General features: G+C 53.0%; 1 protein-coding gene across 2 annotated transcripts in view; it reads right to left on the bottom strand.

Annotated features, from left to right (window-relative positions):
- NPR2 (natriuretic peptide receptor 2) overlaps nucleotides 1-20,968 on the bottom strand; it is a 160,029-nt gene that overhangs the window by 73,919 nt on the left and 65,142 nt on the right. For both annotated transcript variants that reach the window (XR_013272410.1, XM_077478216.1), the window contains exons 3-5: nucleotides 11,997-12,110; nucleotides 11,751-11,886; nucleotides 10,581-10,675 (exon numbers count right to left, since the gene is read on the bottom strand). Coding sequence is in view for 1 of the 2 variants with exons in the window: in XM_077478216.1 (XP_077334342.1) it covers nucleotides 10,581-10,675; nucleotides 11,751-11,886; nucleotides 11,997-12,110 (345 nt within the window). In the remaining variant the exon portion in view is untranslated. The remainder of the gene's footprint in view (nucleotides 1-10,580; nucleotides 10,676-11,750; nucleotides 11,887-11,996; nucleotides 12,111-20,968) is intronic.

Below are 20,968 nucleotides of genomic sequence, written 5' to 3'. Positions count from 1 at the left end.
AGAGGCATTGGGGGCTCCTCAGATAGGAGTAGAGACATTGGGGGCTCCTCAGATAGGAGTAGAGGCATTGTGGGCTCCTCAGATAGGAGTAGAGGCATTGGGGGCTCCTCAGATAGGAGTAGAGACATTGGGGGCTCCTCAGATAGGTGTAGAGACATTGGGGGCTCCTCAGTCAGGAGTAGAGGCATTGGGGACTCCTCAGATAGGAGTAGAGACATTGGGGGCTCCTCAGATAGGAGTAGAGACATTGGGGGCTCCTCTGTCAGGAGTAGAGGCATTGGGGGCTCCTCAGTCAGGAGTAGAGGCATTGGGGGCTCCTCAGTCAGGAGTAGAGGCATTGGGGGCTCCTCAGATAGGAGTAGAGGCATTGGGGGCTCCTCAGTCAGGAGTAGAGGCATTGGGGGCTCCTCTGTCAGGAGTAGAGGCATTGGGGGCTCCTCAGATAGGAGTAGAGGCATTGGGGGCTCCTCAGTCAGGAGTAGAGGCATTGGGGGCTCCTCAGTCAGGAGTAGAGACATTGGGGGCTCCTCAGTCAGGAGTAGAGGCATTGGGGGATCCTCAGTCAGGAGTAGAGGCATTGGGGGCTCCTCAGATAGGAGTAGAGGCATTGGGGGCTCCTCAGTCAGGAGTAGAGGCATTGGGGGCTCCTCAGATAGGAGTAGAGGCATTGGGGGCTCCTCAGATAGGAGTAGAGGCATTGGGGGCTCCTCAGTCAGGAGTAGAGGCATTGGGGGCTCCTCAGATAGGAGTAGAGGCATTGGGGGCTCCTCAGATAGGAGTAGAGGCATTGGGGGCTCCTCAGATAGGAGTAGAGGCATTGGGGGCTCCTCAGTCAGGAATAGAGGCATTGGGGGCTCCTCAGATAGGAGTAGAGGCATTGGGGGCTCCTCAAATAGGAGTAGAGGCATTGGGGGCTCCTCAGATAGGAGTAGAGGAATTGGGGGCTCCTCAGTCAGGAGTAGAGGCATTGGGGGCTCCTCAGATAGGAGTAGAGGCATTGGGGGCTCCTCAGTCAGGAGTAGAGGCATTGGGGGCTCCTCAGATAGGAGTAGAGGCATTGGGGGCTCCTCAGATAGGAGTAGAGGCATTGGGGGCTCCTCAGTCAGGAGTAGAGGCATTGGGGGCTCCTCAGATAGGAGTAGAGGCATTGGGGGCTCCTCAGATAGGAGTAGAGGCATTGGGGTCTCCTCAGATAGGAGTAGAGGCATTGGGGGCTCCTCAGTCAGGAGTAGAGGCATTGGGGGCTCCTCAGATAGGAGTAGAGGCATTGGGGGCTCCTCAGATAGGAGTAGAGGCATTGGGGGCTCCTCAGATAGGAGTAGAGGAATTGGGGGCTCCTCAGTCAGGAGTAGAGGCATTGGGGGCTCCTCAGATAGGAGTAGAGGCATTGGGGGCTCCTCAGTCAGGAGTAGAGGCATTGGGGGCTCCTCAGATAGGAGTAGAGGCATTGGGGGCTCCTCAGATAGGAGTAGAGGCATTGGGGGCTCCTCAGTCAGGAGTAGAGGCATTGGGGGCTCCTCAGATAGGAGTAGAGGCATTGGGGGCTCCTCAGATAGGAGTAGAGGCATTGGGGGCTCCTCAGATAGGAGTAGAGGCATTGGGGGCTCCTCAGATAGGAGTAGAGGAATTGGGGGCTCCTCAGTCAGGAGTAGAGGCATTGGGGGTTCCTCAGATAGGAGTAGAGGCATTGGGGGCTCCTCAGATGGGAGTAGAGGCATTGGGGGCTTCTCAGATAGGAGTAGAAGCATTGGGGCTCCTCAGTCAGAAGTAGAGGCATTGGGGGCTCCTCAGATAGGAGTAGAGGCATTGGGGGCTCCTCAGATAGGAGTAGAGGCATTGGGGGCTCCTCAGATAGGAGTAGAGGCATTGGGGGCTCCTCAGATAGGAGTAGAGGAATTGGGGGCTCCTCTGTCAGGAGTAGAGGCATTGGGGGCTCCTCAGATAGGAGTAGAGACATTGGGGGCTACTCAGATAGGAGTAGAGGCATTGGGGGCTCCTCAGTCAGGAGTAGAGGCATTGGGGGCTCCTCAGATAGGAGTAGAGGCATTGGGGGCTCCTCAGATAGGAGTAGAGGCATTGGGGGCTCCTCAGTCAGGAGTAGAGGCATTGGGGGCTCCTCAGATAGGAGTAGAGGCATTGGGGGCTCCTCAGATAGGAGTAGAAGCATTGGGGGCTCCTCAGATAGGAGTAGAGGCATTGGGGGCTCCTCAGATAGGAGTAGAGGCATTGGGGGCTCCTCAGATAGGAGTAGAGACATTGGGGGCTCCTCAGTTAGGAGTAGAGGCATTGGGGGCTCCTCAGATAGGAGTAGAGGCATTAAGGGCTCCTCAGATAGGAGTAGAGACATTGGGGGCTCCTCAGATAGGTGTAGAGACATTGGGGGCTCCTCAGTCAGGAGTAGAGGCATTGGGGGCTCCTCAGATAGGAGTAGAGACATTGGGGGCTCCTCAGATAGGAGTAGAGACATTGGGGGCTCCTCTGTCAGGAGTAGAGGCATTGGGGGCTCCTCAGTCAGGAGTAGAGGCATTGGGGGCTCCTCAGTCAGGAGTAGAGGCATTGGGGGCTCCTCAGATAGGAGTAGAGGCATTGGGGGCTCCTCAGTCAGGAGTAGAGGCATTGGGGGCTCCTCTGTCAGGAGTAGAGGCATTGGGGGCTCCTCAGATAGGAGTAGAGGCATTGGGGGCTCCTCAGTCAGGAGTAGAGGCATTGGGGGCTCCTCTGTCAGGAGTAGAGGCATTGGGGGCTCCTCAGATAGGAGTAGAGGCATTGGGGGCTCCTCAGTCAGGAGTAGAGGCATTGGGGGCTCCTCAGTCAGGAGTAGAGACATTGGGGGCTCCTCAGTCAGGAGTAGAGGCATTGGGGGCTCCTCAGTCAGGAGTAGAGGCATTGGGGGCTCCTCTGTCAGGAGTAGAGGCATTGGGGGCTCCTCAGATAGGAGTAGAGGCATTGGGGGCTCCTCAGTCAGGAGTAGAGGCATTGGGGGCTCCTCAGTCAGGAGTAGAGGCATTGGGGGCTCCTCAGATAGGAGTAGAGGCATTGGGGGCTCCTCAGTCAGGAGTAGAGGCATTGGGGGCTCCTCAGATAGGAGTAGAGGCATTGGGGGCTCCTCAGATAGGAGTAGAGGCATTGGGGGCTCCTCAGTCAGGAGTAGAGGCATTGGGTGCTCCTCAGATAGGAGTAGAGGCATTGGGGGCTCCTCAGATAGGAGTAGAGGCATTGGGGGCTCCTCAGATAGGAGTAGAGGCATTGGGGGCTCCTCAGATAGGAGTAGAGGAATTGGGGGCTCCTCAGTCAGGAGTAGAGGCATTGGGGGCTCCTCAGATAGGAGTAGAGACATTGGGGTCTCCTCAGATAGGAGTAGAGACATTGGGGGCTCCTCAGTCAGGAGTAGAGGCATTGGGGGCTCCTCAGATAGGAGTAGAGGCATTGGGGGCTCCTCAGATAGGAGTAGAGGCATTGGGGGCTCCTCAGATAGGAGTAGAGGCATTGGGGGCTCCTCAGATAGGAGTAGAGACATTGGGGGCTCCTCAGATAGGTGTAGAGACATTGGGGGCTCCTCAGTCAGGAGTAGAGGCATTGGGGGCTCCTCAGATAGGAGTAGAGGCATTGGGGGCTCCTCAGATAGGAGTAGAGACATTGGGGGCTCCTCTGTCAGGAGTAGAGGCATTGGGGGCTCCTCAGTCAGGAGTAGAGGCATTGGGGGCTCCTCAGTCAGGAGTAGAGGCATTGGGGGCTCCTCAGATAGGAGTAGAGGCATTGGGGGCTCCTCAGTCAGGAGTAGAGGCATTGGGGGCTCCTCTGTCAAGAGTAGAGGCATTGGGGGCTCCTCAGATAGGAGTAGAGGCATTGGGGGCTCCTCAGTCAGGAGTAGAGACATTGGGGGCTCCTCAGATAGGAGTAGAGACATTGGGGGCTCCTCAGATAGGAGTAGAGACAATGGGGGCTCCTCAGTCAGGAGTAGAGGCATTGGGGCTCCTCAGTCAGGAATAGAGACATTGGGGGCTCCTCAGTCAGGAGTAGAGGCATTGGGGGCTCCTCAGTCAGGAGTAGAGACATTGGGGGCTCCTCAGTCAGGAGTAGAGGCATTGGGGGCTCCTCAGTCAGGAGTAGAGGCATTGGGGGCTCCTCAGATAGGAGTAGAGGCATTGGGGGCTCCTCAGTCAGGAGTAGAGACATTGGGGGCTCCTCAGTCAGGAGTAGAGGCATTGGGGGCTCCTCAGATAGGAGTAGAGACATTGGGGGCTCCTCAGTCAGGAGTAGAGGCATTGGGGGCTCCTCAGTCAGGAGTAGAGACATTGGGGGCTCCTCAGTCAGGAGTAGAGGCATTGGGGGCTCCTCAGTCAGAAGTAGAGGCATTGGGGGCTCCTCAGATAGGAGTAGAGGCATTGAGGGCTCCTCAGTCAGGAGTAGAGACATTGGGGGCTCCTCAGTCAGGAGTAGAGGCATTGGGGGCTCCTCAGATAGGAGTAGAGGCATTGGGGGCTCCTCAGTCAGGAGTAGAGGCATTGGGGGCTCCTCAGATAGGAGTAGAGACATTGGGGGCTCCTCAGTCAGCAGTAGGGACATTGGGGGTTCCTCAGTCAGCAGTAGGGACTTTGGATGTTTCTCAGTCAGCAGTAGGGACATTGGGTGTTCCTCAGTCAGCAGTAGAGTCTTTGGGGACTCCTCAGTCAGAATTAGAGATATTGATATCTCATTAGTCAGGAGTAGAGACATTGGGGGTTCCTCAATCAGAAGTAGGGACATTGGGAGTTCCTCAGTCAGGAGTAGAGACTTTGGGGACTCATCAGTCAGGAGTAGAGACATTAGGGGCTCCTCAGTAAGGAGTAGAGACTTTGGGGACTCATCAGTCAGGAGTAGGGACATTGGGAGTTCCTCAGTCAGGAGTAGAGGCATTGGGGGCTCCTCAGTCAGGAGTAGAGGCATTGGGGTCTCCTCAGATAGGAGTAGAGGCATTGGGGGCTCCTCAGTCAGGAGTAGAGGCATTGGGGGCTCCTCAGTTAGGAGTAGAGGCATTGGGGCTCCTCAGATAGGAATAGAGACTTTGGGGGCTCCTCAGATAGGAGTAGAGGCATTGGGGGCTCCTCAGATAGGAGTAGAGGCATTGGGGGCTCCTCAGTCAGGAGTAGAGACATTGGGGGCTCCTCAGTCAGGAGTAGAGGCATTGGGGGCTCCTCAGATAGGAGTAGAGGCATTGGGGGCTCCTCAGTCAGGAGTAGAGGCATTGGGGGCTCCTCAGATAGGAGTAGAGGCATTGGGGCTCCTCAGATAGGAGTAGAGGCATTGGGGGCTCCTCAGATAGGAGTAGAGGCATTGGGGGCTCCTCAGATAGGAGTAGAGGCATTGGGGGTTCCTCAGATAGGAGTAGAGGCATTGGGGGCTCCTCAGTCAGGAGTAGAGACATTGGGGGCTCCTCAGTCAGGAGTAGAGGCATTGGGGGCTCCTCAGATAGGAGTAGAGGCATTGGGGGCTCCTCAGTCAGGAGTAGAGGCATTGGGGGCTCCTCAGTCAGGAGTAGAGACATTGGGGGCTCCTCAGTCAGGAGTAGAGGCATTGGGGGCTCCTCAGATAGGAGTAGAGGCATTGGGGGCTCCTCAGTCAGGAGTAGAGGCATTGGGGGCTCCTCAGTCAGGAGTAGAGGCATTGGGGGCTCCTCAGTCAGGAGTAGAGGCATTGGGGGCTCCTCAGATAGGAGTAGAGGCATTGGGGGCTCCTCAGTCAGGAGTAGAGGCATTGGGGGCTCCTCTGTCAGGAGTAGAGGCATTGGGGGCTCCTCAGATAGGAGTAGAGGCATTGGGGGCTCCTCAGTCAGGAGTAGAGACATTGGGGGCTCCTCAGATAGGAGTAGAGACATTGGGGGCTCCTCAGATAGAAGTAGAGACAATGGGGGCTCCTCAGTCAGGAGTAGAGGCATTGGGGGCTCCTCAGTCAGGAATAGAGACATTGGGGGCTCCTCAGTCAGGAGTAGAGACATTGGGGGCTCCTCAGTCAGGAGTAGAGGCATTGGGGGCTCCTCAGTCAGGAGTAGAGACATTGGGGGCTCCTCAGTCAGAAGTAGAGGCATTGGGGGCTCCTCAGTCAGGAGTAGAGGCATTGGGGGCTCCTCAGATAGGAGTAGAGGCATTGGGGGCTCCTCAGTCAGGAGTAGAGACATTGGGGCTCCTCAGTCAGGAGTAGAGGCATTGGGGGCTCCTCAGATAGGAGTAGAGGCATTGGGGGCTCCTCAGTCCGGAGTAGAGGCATTGGGGGCTCCTCAGATAGGAGTAGAGACATTGGGGGCTCCTCAGTCAGCAGTAGGGACATTGGGGGTTCCTCAGTCAGCAGTAGGGACTTTGGATGTTTCTCGGTCAGCAGTAGGGACATTGGGTGTTCCTCAGTCAGCAGTAGAGTCTTTGGGGACTCCTCAGTCAGAATTAGAGATGTTGATATCTCATTTGTCAGGAGTAGAGACATTGGGGGTTCCTCAATCAGAAGTAGGGACATTGGGAGTTCCTCAGTCAGGAGTAGAGACTTTGGGGACTCATCAGTCAGGAGTAGAGACATTAGGGGCTCCTCAGTCAGGAGTAGAGACTTTGGGGACTCCTCAGTCAGGAGTAGGGACATTGGGAGTTCCTCAGTAAGGAGTAGAGGCATTGGGGGCTCCTCAGTCAGGAGTAGAGGCATTGGGGTCTCCTCAGATAGGAGTAGAGGCATTGGGGGCTCCTCAGTCAGGAGTAGAGGCATTGGGGGCTCCTCAGATAGGAGTAGAGGCATTGGGGCTCCTCAGATAGGAGTAGAGACATTGGGGGCTCCTCAGATAGGAGTAGAGGCATTGGGGGCTCCTCAGATAGGAGTAGAGGCATTGGGGGCTCCTTAGATAGGAGTAGAGGCATTGGGGGCTCCTCAGATAGGAGTAGAGGCATTGGGGGCTCCTCAGTCAGGAGTAGAGACATTTGGGGCTCCTCAGTCAGGAGTAGAGGCATTGGGGGCTCCTCAGATAGGAGTAGAGGCATTGGGGGCTCCTCAGTCAGGAGTAGAGACATTGGGGGCTCCTCAGTCAGGAGTAGAGGCATTGGGGGCTCCTCAGATAGGAGTAGAGGCATTGGGGGCTCCTCAGTCAGGAGTAGAGGCATTGGGGGCTCCTCAGTCAGGAGTAGAGGCATTGGGGGCTCCTCAGTCAGGAGTAGAGGCATTGGGGGCTCCTCAGATAGGAGTAGAGGCATTGGGGGCTCCTCAGATAGGAGTAGAGGCATTGGGGGCTCCTCAGTCAGGAGTAGAGGCATTGGGGGCTCCTCAGATAGGAGTAGAGGCATTGGGGGCTCCTCAGATAGGAGTAGAGGCATTGGGGGCTCCTCAGATAGGAGTAGAGGCATTGGGGGCTCCTCAGTCAGGAGAAGAGACATTGGGGGCTCCTCAGATAGGAGTAGAGGCATTGGGGGTTCCTCAGTCAGGTGTAGAGACATTGGGGGCTCCTCAGATAGGAGTAGAGGCATTGGGGCTCCTCAGATAGGAGTAGAGGCATTGGGGCTCCTCAGTCAGGAGTAGAGGCATTGGGGGCTCCTCAGTCATGAGTAGAGGCATTGGGGGCTCCTCAGATAGGAGTAGAGGCATTGGGGGCTCCTCAGATAGGAGTAGAGGCATTGGGGGCTCCTCAGTCAGGAGTAGAGGCATTGGGGGCTCCTCAGATAGGAGTAGAGGCATTGGGGGCTCCTCAGATAGGAGTAGAGACATTGGGGGCTCCTCAGATAGGAGTAGAGGCATTGGGGGTTCCTCAGTCAGGTGTAGAGACATTGGGGGCTCCTCAGATAGGAGTAGAGGCATTGGGGCTCCTCAGATAGGAGTAGAGGCATTGGGGGTTCCTCAGTCAGGTGTAGAGACATTGGGGGCTCCTCAGATAGGAGTAGAGGCATTGGGGGCTCCTCAGATAGGAGTAGAGACGTGGAATGTTTAATAATCAGGAATAGTAGATGGCTCTGTTACTGACTGAGGAGTCCCTGATGCCTCCAATGCTCCCCAAGGACCCCCCAATGACTCTACTGCTGACTGAGAAGCCTCCAGTGTTTCTGCTGCAGGCTGAGGACTGCCAAACCAGTACTGCTGACAGAGAAGCCGCAATGTCTACACTACAGACCAGAGAACCCCCCCCCCCCCCCCCCAGTTATTGCTGGCCAAGGAGCCAAACATGTCTCTATTTCTGACTGGATACCCAATGTGGCCTCTCCTGACCTTATGCATGGAGCTTGATTGTTTTTCCTGTGATTGTGTGGATTTCCACACAAGTCGTGAAGGCAGGTTCATTGTTTCCTGTCAAAACTCTCCCTAATATGTGTGCAGGTTTGTATACAGGTAAGATATGGACCTTAAATTGTGATTTCCTTGGGCGCAAAGACTGATATGAATGTACAGTATGACCAATTAGCCCCCAATGTCTTCACCTCTAGACTACGGAGCCCCTAATGTCTCCATCCCTGGACTGAGGAGCCCCCAATGTCTATACCCCTAGACTGAGGAGGGCCCAAAGTCTTCCCCCCATTGCCTGAAGAGACCCTAGTGTCTCCATCCCTGGACTGAGATGCCCCAATGTCTCCACCCCTGGACTGAGGAGACCCCAGTATCTTCAGCCCTGGATGGAGGAGCCCTCAATGTCTCCCCCCCCCAGGACTGAGGAGCCCCAATGTCTCCATCCATGTACTAAGGAGACCCAATGTCTCCACCCCTGGACTGAGGATACCCCAATGTCTCCACCTCTGATTGAGGAGATCCCAGTATCTCCACCCCTGGACTAAGGACACCCCAGTATCTCCACCCCTGGACTGATGAGCCCCAATGTCTTTACTTCAGACTGGAGATTTCCAAATGTGCAAGGAGCAGCTAATGTCTCTACTCCTGACTGGGGAGTCCCTAATGTCTATATTCTTGTTTAATGAGCCCCTAATATCTCTACCTTCTGTTCTCTAGCCATACCTTGTGTTCTTCATTATATGTAAGCTGTAATTAGCTGGACCCTCATACCCCTAATGTCTCTTCTCCTGACCAAAGAGACTCCAGTACCTCTATTTCTTAGTGAGGATCCTCCAATGTCTGCCCATTGGGGGACTGAAAGTTGTAATGAGCAGGACCCCCACACCTCCTGGTCCCTATTAGATGTAAGTTGTAATGAGCAGGACCCCCACACCTCCTGGTCCCTATTAGATGTAAGTTGTAATGAGCAGGACCCCCACACCTCCTAGTCCCTATTGGATGTAAGTTGTAATGAGCAGGACCCCCACACCTCCTAGTCCCTATTGGATGTAAGTTGTAATGAGCAGGACCCCCACACCTCCTGGTCCCTATTAGATGTAAGTTGTAATGAGCAGGACCCCCACACCTCCTGGTCCCTATTAGATGTAAGTTGTAATGAGCAGGACCCCCACACCTCCTGGTCCCTATTAGATGTACGTTGTAATGAGCAGGACCCCCACACCTCCTGGTCCCTATTAGATGTAAGTTGTAATGAGCAGGACCCCCACACCTCCTGGTCCCTATTAGATGTAAGTTGTAATGAGCAGGACCCCCACACCTCCTGGTCCCTATTAGATGTAAGTTGTAATGAGCAGGACCCCCACACCTCCTGGTCCCTATTAGATGTAAGTTGTGATGAGCAGGACCCCCACACCTCCTGGTCCCTATTAGATGTAAGTTGTGATGAGCAGGACCCCCACACCTCCTGGTCCCTATTAGATGTAAGTTGTGATGAGCAGGACCCCCACACCTCCTAGTCCCTATTAGATGTAAGTTGTAATGAGCAGGACCCCCACACCTCCTGGTCCCTATTAGATGTAAGTTGTAATGAGCAGGACCCCCACACCTCCTGGTCCCTATTAGATGTAAGTTGTAATGAGCAGGACCCCCACACCTCCTGGTCCCTATTAGATGTACGTTGTAATGAGCAGGACCCCCACACCTCCTGGTCCCTATTAGTTGTAAGTTGTAATGAGCAGGACCCCCACACCTCCTGGTCCCTATTAGATGTAAGTTGTAATGAGCAGGACCCCCACACCTCCTGGTCCCTATTAGATGTACGTTGTAATGAGCAGGACCCCCACACCTCCTGGTCCCTATTAGATGTAAGTTGTAATGAGCAGGACCCCCACACCTCCTGGTCCCTATTAGATGTAAGTTGTAATGAGCAGGACCCCCACACCTCCTGGTCCCTATTAGATGTAAGTTGTAATGAGCAGGACCCCCACACCTCCTGGTCCCTATTAGATGTACGTTGTAATGAGCAGGACCCCCACACCTCCTAGTCCCTATTAGATGTAAGTTGTAATGAGCAGGACCCCCACACCTCCTGGTCCCTATTAGATGTAAGTTGTAATGAGCAGGACCCCCACACCTCCTGGTCCCTATTAGATGTACGTTGTAATGAGCAGGACCCTCACACCTCCTAGTCCCTATTAGATGTAAGTTGTAATGAGCAGGACCCTCATACTTCATAAAATGTACTCTTTACTAGAACGGTATACTGAACTTTATATAGCAGCAGTGTGGAATAGGTGGATGCTATATATCTAGTTAATAATAATAATAAAGGATGACCGATGCATTTACTCCAAACTCACCTGGAAATGACCACTGTCATGGTCAGCCATCGCCCAGAGGTCAAAGTCCGTGTTGCGGTCATTGGTCTTGTCCATGCTGACTGTGCCAGTGATACCTATGGAGGAAAGACATGAGAATCTCCCAGAATCCTTAAGCCCTGTACACACGAGAGGACTTATGTCCGACAGACTTCCAAAGGAGTTCCGTTGGAGTTCTGCTGGAATTCCGACGGAGTTCTGACGGACTTTTCGACTGAGCGGACTTGGCCACACACAATCACACTAAACTCCGACGGATTCGAACGTGATGACGTACGACCCGACTCGAATAAGGAAGTTCATAGCCAGTAGCCAATAGCTGCCCTAGCGTCGGTTTTAGTCCGTCGGAGTAGCATACACACGAGCGGAGTTTTCGAAGGGGACCGGGTCCGGCGGAGTTCCTTCGGGAAAATTTGAAGCATGTTCCATATTCTAAAGTCCTTCGGACTTTGGCGAGTCAAAAGTCCGTTGCAGCCCACACACGATCGGATAGTCTGACGGACTCAGTCCTTCGGACTTTGGATGTTGAAAAGTCCGCTCGTGTGTACGCGGCATTAGTGTGACCAGTGGAATGATCTCCCAGAATCCTTAGTGTGACCAGTGGGGTGATAAAATAGATGAGCTTGGTGTGTGTGTGTGTGCACCCCCATCTTTGTGCCATCATTAATGTGTATCACTAAGAAAGATCCCTCCATACTGACTCCCGATCCCAGAAGGGAACAATTGAGACACACCGGGTGTTCGTGTTAAAGGTTAAAAGAAAGGGGGCAGTAAGTTCCCAAGAGTTGGAATGGACAATAAAGTGTCATCAACCTCAGGAGAGAAGAATGTGTCATCCTCATCCTCAGGAGAGAAGAATGTGTCATCCTCATCCTCAGGAGAGAAGATTGTGTCATCCTCATCCTCAGGAGAGAAGAATGTGTCATCCTCATCCTCAGGAGAGAAGAATGTGTCATCCTCATCCTCAGGAGAGAAGAATGTGTCATCCTCATCCTCAGGAGAGAAGAATGTGTCATCCTCATCCTCAGGAGAGAAGATTGTGTCATCCTCATCCCCAGGAGGGAAGATTTGCCATCATCGTTCCCGGGGGCAGTGCAATGTCCTGCAGTAGAGGTGATGGAATGCTCAGTAAAATGAGAGGATGCTCCTTACCCTGCATGGTGCGATCCTGAATCTTCTGTACTATCCGGATCCCGTCTTTCTGCGATCCACCTTCTTGCAGCGTCTCATTCAAAGCATGGACGTACAGCAGCACCCCATCATAGAAGCACCCCGCAATCAAGTTCTTCTGTGAGGGCAAAGAGAGTCCAGATTATTCTATAGATCTGTTCTTATTCTGCATGGACAGTTCCAAGTATGGTTTGATGGGGGGGTTGTGAATGTGGGTGGGTCACTTACCAAGGAATAGTCGAGGGTCACCCCAAATTCCTCCTTGCTGCGTTGGATGAGATTCTTCTGGAAGATGCGATATTCAGGATTTTGTGGCTCATGGTAGGAGATGACCAGCACTGTCTGCGGGAGGAACACATGGTCAGACAGCAGCATGGACTAAGAGATGAGGGTGGGACACGCTAGGGGTCCTCATCATTCATGGAAGTCACATTTTTCTCTTGGAGGTCCCTTGTGAGGTTGTGGGACATTTTGAGGGAAGTACCTCACCATCCCTTGTGAAGGTCTGGGATATTTTGGGGGGTACCCTACCTATTGAGTGTATACTATTCTACATGCTGAGGCTCTCTCCAATCCCATAAGCAGATACTATTCTGTATGAATCGGGGTCTCCTGGCTTCTCTGTGCAGAGGTTTGGCTCCTCTATGTCACCAGTGGGAAGTCCTCCACTGTCTGAACTGTGACTGTCAGGGAAGACCCTAAATATTGAGTGTAATTCTGACTTCACAGCCCCAACAATAAATGTCTCCTAGTGGACATGATAAGTTCTCCACCTCTAAACTGTCAGTCCTTGGGACACGTCATCCACCAGATGTCAAAGAAAACTAAGCTCTGTCCTTGAGGATCCATCTACAGAACACACTGAGCCCTGCCCCAAAGGAACCATCTACAGAACACACTGAGCCCTGCCCCAAAGGAACCATCTACAGAACACACTGAGCCCTGCCCCAAAGGAACCATCTACAGAACACACTGAGCCCTGCCCCAAAGGAACCATCTACAGAACACACTGAGCCCTGTCCCAAAGGAACCATCTACAGAACACACTGAGCCCTGCCCCAAACGAACCATCTACAGAACACACTGAGCTCTGCCCCAAAGGAACCATCTACAGAACACACTGAGCTCTGCCCCAAAGGAACCATCTACAGAACACACTGAGCCCTGCCCCAAAGGAACCATCTACAGAACACACTGAGCCCTGCCCCAAAGGAACCATCTACAGAACACACTGAGCCCTGCCCCAAAGGAACCATCTACAGAACACACTGAGCTCTGCCCCAAAGGAACCATCTACAGAACACACTGAGCCCTGCCCCAAAGGAACCATCTACAGAACACACTGAGCTCTGCCCCAAAAAGATCCATCTACAGAACACACTGAGCTCTGTCCCAAAGGAACCATCTACAGAACACACTGAGCCCTGCCCCAAAGGAACCATCTACAGAACACACTGAGCCCTGCCCCAAAGGAACCATCTACAGAACACACTGAGCTCTGTCCCAAAGGAACCATCTACAGAACACACTGAGCTCTGCCCCAAAGGAACCATCTACAGAACACACTGAGCCCTGCCCCAAAGGAACCATCTACAGAACACACTGAGCCCTGCCCCAAAGGAACCATCTACAGAACACACTGAGCCCTGCCCCAAAGGAACCATCTACAGAACACACTGAGCCCTGCCCCAAAGGAACCATCTACAGAACACACTGAGCCCTGCCCCAAACGAACCATCTACAGAACACACTGAGCCCTGCCCCAAACGAACCATCTACAGAACACACTGAGCCCTGCCCCAAAGGAACCATCTACAGAACACACTGAGCCCTGCCCCAAAGGAACCATCTACAGAACACACTGAGCCCTGCCCCAAAGGAACCATCTACAGAACACACTGAGCTCTGCCCCAAAGGAACCATCTACAGAACACACTGAGCCCTGCCCCAAAGGAACCATCTACAGAACACACTGAGCCCTGCCCCAAAGGAACCATCTACAGAACACACTGAGCCCTGCCCCAAAGGAACCATCTACAGAACACACTGAGCTCTGCCCCAAAGGAACCATCTACAGAACACACTGAGCTCTGCCCCAAAAAGATCCATCTACAGAACACACTGAGCTCTGTCCCAAAGGAACCATCTACAGAACACACTGAGCCCTGCCCCAAAGGAACCATCTACAGAACACACTGAGCTCTGTCCCAAAGGAACCATCTACAGAACACACTGAGCTCTGCCCCAAAGGAACCATCTACAGAACACACTGAGCTCTGCCCCAAAGGAACCATCTACAGAATACACTGAGCTCTGCCCCAAAAAGATCCATCTACAGAACACACTGAGCTCTGCCCCAAATGAACCATCTACAGAACACACTGAGCCCTGCCCCAAAGGAACCATCTACAGAACACACTGAGCCCTGCCCCAAGGGAACCATCTACAGAACACACTGAGCTCTGCCCCAAAGGAACCATCTACAGAACACACTTAGCTCTGCCCCAAAGGAACCATCTACAGAACACACTGAGCTCTGCCCCAAATGAACCATCTACAGAACACACTGAGCCCTGCCCCAAAGGAACCATCTACAGAACACACTGAGCCCTGCCCCAAAGGAACCATCTACAGAACACACTGAGCTCTGCCCCAAAGGAACCATCTACAGAACACACTGAGCCCTGCCCCAAAGGAACCATCTACAGAACACACTGAGCTCTGCCCCAAAAGAACCATCTACAGAACACACTGAGCCCTGCCCCAAAGGAACCATCTACAGAACACACTGAGCCCTGCCCCAAAGGAACCAACTACAGAACACACTGAGCTCTGCCCCAAAGGAACCATCTACAGAACACACTGAGCCCTGCCCCAAAGGAACCATCTACAGAACACACTGAGCTCTGCCCCAAAGGAACCATCTACAGAACACACTGAGCCCTGCCCCAAAGGAACCATCTACAGAACACACTGAGCTCTGCCCCAAAAAGATCCATCTACAGAACACACTGGGCTCTGTGATGTCCCAAAGGAACCATCTACAGAACACACTGAGCTCTGCCCCAAAGGAACCATCTACAGAACACACTGAGCTCTGCCCCAAAGGAACCATCTACAGAACAAACTGAGCCCTGCCCCAAAGGAACCATCTACAGAACACACTGAGCTCTGTCCCAAAGGAACCATCTACAGAACACACTGAGCTCTGCCCCAAAGGAACCATCTACAGAACACACTGAGCTCTGCCCCAAAAAGATCCATCTACAGAACACACTGAGCTCTGCCCCAAATGAACCATCTACAGAACACACTTAGCTCTGCCCCAAAGGAACCATCTACAGAACACACTGAGCTCTGCCCCAAATGAACCATCTACAGAACACACTGAGCCCTGCCCCAAAGGAACCATCTACAGAACACACTGAGCTCTGCCCCAAAGGAACCATCTACAGAACACACTGAGCTCTGCCCCAAATGAACCATCTACAGAACACACTGAGCCCTGCCCCAAAGGAACTATCTACAGAACACACTGAGCCCTGCCCCAAAGGAACCATCTACAGAACACACTGAGCTCTGCCCCAAAGGAACCATCTACAGAACACACTGAGCTCTGCCCCAAATGAACCATCTACAGAACACACTGAGCTATGCTCCAAAGGAACCATCTACAGAACACACTGAGCCCTGCCCCAAAGGAACCATCTACAGAACACACTGAGCTCTGCCCCAAAGGAACCATCTACAGAACACACTGAGCCCTGCCCCAAAGGAACCATCTACAGAACACACTGAGCTCTGCCCCAAAGGAACCATCTACAGAACACACTGAGCTCTGTCCCAAAGGAATCATCTACAGAACACACTGAGCCCTGCCCCAAAGGAACCATCTACAGAACACACTGAGCTCTGCCCCAAAGGAACCATCTACAGAACACACTGAGCTCTGCCCCAAAGGAACCATCTACAGAACACACTGAGCTCTGCCCCAAATGAACCATCTACAGAACACACTTAGCTCTGCCCCAAAGGAACCATCTACAGAACACACTGAGCTCTGCCCCAAAGGAACCATCTACAGAACACACTGAGCTCTGCCCCAAAGGAACCATCTACAGAACACACAGAGGCCGCGTACACACGGGCGGACTGTTCGCTCAACTTTGTCCGCTGAACAGTGTTTTAGCGTACAGTCCGCTCGTGTGTGGGCTTTCAGCGGACAGTTTCAGCGGACAGTCTGACGAACAAAGTTTTTCGGAGTTTCCGTAAAACTGTCCGCTGAAACTTGGTTTGAGCGGACAGTCCCCTTGTGTGTAGGCTTGTTCGTCAAACTAAGTCTCGCGCATGCTCAGAGAGAATTTACACGCCGAAGGTTGCATTGCAGTGTATAGGACGTCGTTTTTCTAGTCCCGTCGTACGTGCCGTTCACGTCATCGCGCACGGTTTCAGCGGACTGTTCGTTCATCGTGTGTAGTCAAGTCTGTTCATGCTAATTTTGAGCGGACTGTTTGTCAAACTGTTTGACGAACAAAGTTGAGCGAACAGTCCGCCCGTGTGTACACGGCCTGAGCCCTGCCCCAAAGGAACCATCTACAGAACACACTGAGCCCTGCCCCAAAGGAACCATCTACAGAACACACTGAGCCCTGCCCCAAAGGAACCATCTACAGAACACACTGAGCTCTGCCCCAAAAGAACCATCTACAGAACACACTGAGCCCTGCCCCAAAGGAACCATCTACAGAACACACTGAGCTCTGCCCCAAAGGAACCATCTACAGAACACACTGAGCCCTGCCCCAAAGGAACCATCTACAGAACACACTGAGCCCTGCCCCAAAGGAACCATCTACAGAACACACTGAGCTCTGCCCCAAAGGAACCATCTACAGAACACACTGAGCCCTGCCCCAAAAGAACCATCTACAGAACACACTGAGCCCTGCCCCAAAGGAACCATCTACAGAACACACTGAGCTCTGCCCCAAAGGAACCATCAACAGAACTCACTGAGCCCTGCCCCAAAGGAACCATCTACAGAACACACTGAGCCCTGCCCCAAAAGAACCATCTACAGAACACACTGAGCCCTGCCCCAAAAGAACCATCTACAGAACACACTGAGCTCTGCCCCAAAGGAACCATCTACAGAACACACTGAGCCCTGCCCCAAAGGAACCATCTACAGAACACACTGAGCCCTGCCCCAAAGGAACCATCTACAGAACACACTGAGCCCTGCCCCAAAGGAACCATCTACAGAACACACTGAGCTCTGCCCCCAAGGAACCATCTACAGAACACACTGAGCCCTGCCCCAAAGGAACCATCTACAGAACACACTGAGCCCTGCCCCAAAGGAACCATCTACAGAACACACTGAGCCCTGCCCCAAAGGAACCATCTACAGAACACACTGAGCCCTGCCCCAAAGGAATCATCTACAGAACACACTGAGCTCTGCCCCCAAGGAACCATTTACAGAACACACTGAGCCCTGCCCCAAAGGAACCATCTACAGAACACACTGAGATCTGCCCCAAAGGAACCATCTACAGAACACACTGAGCCCTGCCCCAAAGGAACCATCTACAGAACACACTGAGCTCTGCCCCCAAGGAACCATCTACAGAACACACTGAGCCCTGCCCCAAAGGAACCATCTACAGAACACACTGAGCCCTGCCCCAAAGGAACCATCTACAGAACACACTGAGCCCTGCCCCAAAGGAACCATCTACAGAACACACTGAGCCCTGCCCCAAAGGAATCATCTACAGAACACACTGAGCTCTGCCCCCAAGGAACCATTTACAGAACACACTGAGCCCTGCCCCAAAGGAACCATCTACAGAACACACTGAGATCTGCCCCAAAGGAACCATCTACAGAACACACTGAGCCCTGCTCCAAAGGAACCATCTACAGAACACACTGAGCTCTGCCCCAAATGAACCATCTACAGAACACACTGAGCCCTGCCCCAAAGGAACCATCTACAGAACACACTGAGCCCTGCCCCAAAGGAACCATCTACAGAACACACTGAGCTCTGCCCCAAAAGAACCATCTACAGAACACACTGAGCTCTGCCCCAAAGGAACCATCTACAGAACACACAGAGCCCTGCCCCAAAGGAACCATCTACAGAACACACTGAGCCCTGCCCCAAAGGAACCATCTACAGAACACACTGAGCCCTGCCCCAAAGGAACCATCTACAGAACACACTGAGCTCTGCCCCAAATGAACCATCTTCAGAACACACTGAGCTCTGCCCCAAATGAACCATCTACAGAACACACTGAGCCCTGCCCCAAAGGAACCATCTACAGAACACACTGAGCCCTGCCCCAAAGGAACCATCTACAGAACACACTGAGCCCTGCCCCAAAGGAACCATCTACAGAACACACTGAGCCCTGCCCCAAAGGAACCATCTACAGAACACACTGAGCCCTGCCCCCAAGGAACAATCTACAGAACACACTGAGCTCTGCCACCAAGGAACAATCTTCAGAACACACTGAGCCCTGCCATAAAGGAACCATCTACAGAACACACTGAGCCCTGCCCCAAAGGAACCATCTACAGAACACACTGAGCCCTGCCCCAAAGGAACCATCTACAGAACACACTGAGCTCTGCCCCAAAGGAACCATCTACAGAACACACTGAGCCCTGCCCCAAAGGAACCATCTACAGAACACACTGAGCTCTGCCCCAAAGGAACCATCTACAGAACACACTGAGATCTGCCCCAAAAGAACCATCTACAGAACACACTGAGATCTGCCCCAAAGGAACCATCTACAGAACACACTGAGCCCTGCCCCAAAGGAACCATCTACAGAACACACTGAGCCCTGCCCCAAAGGAACCATCTACAGAACACACTGAGCTCTGCCCCAAATGAACCATCTTCAGAACACACTGAGCTCTGCCCCAAATGAACCATCTACAGAACACACTGAGCCCTGCCATAAAGGAACCATCTACAGAACACACTGAGCCCTGCCCCAAAGGAACCATCTACAGAACACACTGAGCTCTGCCCCAAAGGAACCATCTACAGAACACACTGAGCCCTGCCCCAAAGGAACCATCTACAGAACACACTGAGCCCTGCCCCAAAGGAACCATCTACAGAACACACTGAGCTCTGCCCCAAAAGAACCATCTACAGAACACACTGAGCTCTGCCCCAAAGGAACCATCTACAGAACACACTGAGATCTGCCCCAAAAGAACCATCTACAGAACACACTGAGATCTGCCCCAAAGGAACCATCTACAGAACACACTGAGCCCTGCCCCAAAGGAACCATCTACAGAACACACTGAGCTCTGCCCCAAAGGAACCATCTACAGAACACACTGAGCCCTGCCCCAAAGGAACCATCTACAGAACACACTGAGCCCTGCCCCAAAGGAACCATCTACAGAACACACTGAGCTCTGCCCCAAAAGAACCATCTACAGAACACACTGAGATCTGCCCCAAAGGAACCATCTACAGAACACACTGAGCTCTGCCCCAAATGAACCATCTACAGAACACACTGAGCCCTGCCCCAAAGGAACCATCTACAGAACACACTGAGCCCTGCCCCAAAGGAACCATCTACAGAACACACTGAGCCCTGCCCCAAAGGAACCATCTACAGAACACACTGAGCTCTGCCCCAAATGAACCATCTTCAGAACACACTGAGCTCTGCCCCAAATGAACCATCTACAGAACACACTGAGCCCTGCCCCAAAGGAACCATCTACAGAACACACTGAGCCCTGCCCCAAAGGAACCATCTACAGAACACACTGAGCCCTGCCCCAAAGGAACCATCTACAGAACACACTGAGCTCTGCCCCCAAGGAACAATCTACAGAACACACTGAGCTCTGCCACCAAGGAACAATCTTCAGAACACACTGAGCCCTGCCATAAAGGAACCATCTACAGAACACACTGAGCCCTGCCCCAAAGGAACCATCTACAGAACACACTGAGCCCTGCCCCAAAGGAACCATCTACAGAACACACTGAGCTCTGCCCCAAACGAACCATCTACAGAACACACTGAGCCCTGCCCCAAAGGAACCATCTACAGAACACACTGAGCTCTGCCCCAAAGGAACCATCTACAGAACACACTGAGCTCTGCCCCCAAGGAACCATCTACAGAACACACTGAGCCCTGCCCCAAAGGAACCATCTACAGAACACACTGAGCCCTGCCCCAAAGGAACCATCTACAGAACACACTGAGCCCTGCCCCAAAGGAACCATCTACAGAACACACTGAGCCCTGCCCCAAAGGAATCATCTACAGAACACACTGAGCTCTGCCCCCAAGGAACCATTTACAGAACACACTGAGCCCTGCCCCAAAGGAACCATCTACAGAACACACTGAGATCTGCCCCCAAGGAACCATTTACAGAACACACTGAGCCCTGCCCCAAAGGAACCATCTACAGAACACACTGAGCCCTGCCCCAAAGGAACCATCTACAGAACACACTGAGCCCTGCCCCAAAGGAACCATCTACAGAACACACTGAGCTCTGCCCCAAAAGAACCATCTACAGAACACACTGAGCTCTGCCCCAAAGGAACCATCTACAGAACACACAGAGCCCTGCCGCAAAGGAACCATCTACAGAACACACTGAGCCCTGCCCCAAAGGAACCATCTACAGAACACACTGAGCCCTGCCCCAAAGGAACCATCTACAGAACACACTGAGCTCTGCCCCAAATGAACCATCTTCAGAACACACTGAGCTCTGCCCCAAATGAACCATCTACAGAACACACTGAGCCCTGCCCCAAAGGAACCATCTACAGAACACACTGAGCCCTGCCCCAAAGGAACCATCTACAGAACACACTGAGCCCTGCCCCAAAGGAACCATCTACAGAACACACTGAGCTCTGCCCCAAATGAACCATCTTCAGAACACACTGAGCTCTGCCCCAAATGAACCATCTACAGAACACACTGAGCCCTGCCATAAAGGAACCATCTACAGAACACACTGAGCCCTGCCCCAAAGGAACCATCTACAGAACACACTGAGCTCTGCCCCAAAGGAACCATCTACAGAACACACTGAGCCCTGCCCCAAAGGAACCATCTACAGAACACACTGAGCCCTGCCCCAAAGGAACCATCTACAGAACACACTGAGCT

Source organism: Lithobates pipiens, unplaced genomic scaffold (assembly GCF_037356315.1).
Source record: "Lithobates pipiens isolate NorthernLeopardFrog02 unplaced genomic scaffold, aLitPip1_a1.2 Scaffold_13, whole genome shotgun sequence".
Classification (NCBI taxonomy): Eukaryota; Metazoa; Chordata; class Amphibia; order Anura; family Ranidae; genus Lithobates; species Lithobates pipiens.
Note: the sequence above shows the minus strand (reverse complement) of the source record. Positions and strands in the feature narration are given on the sequence as shown.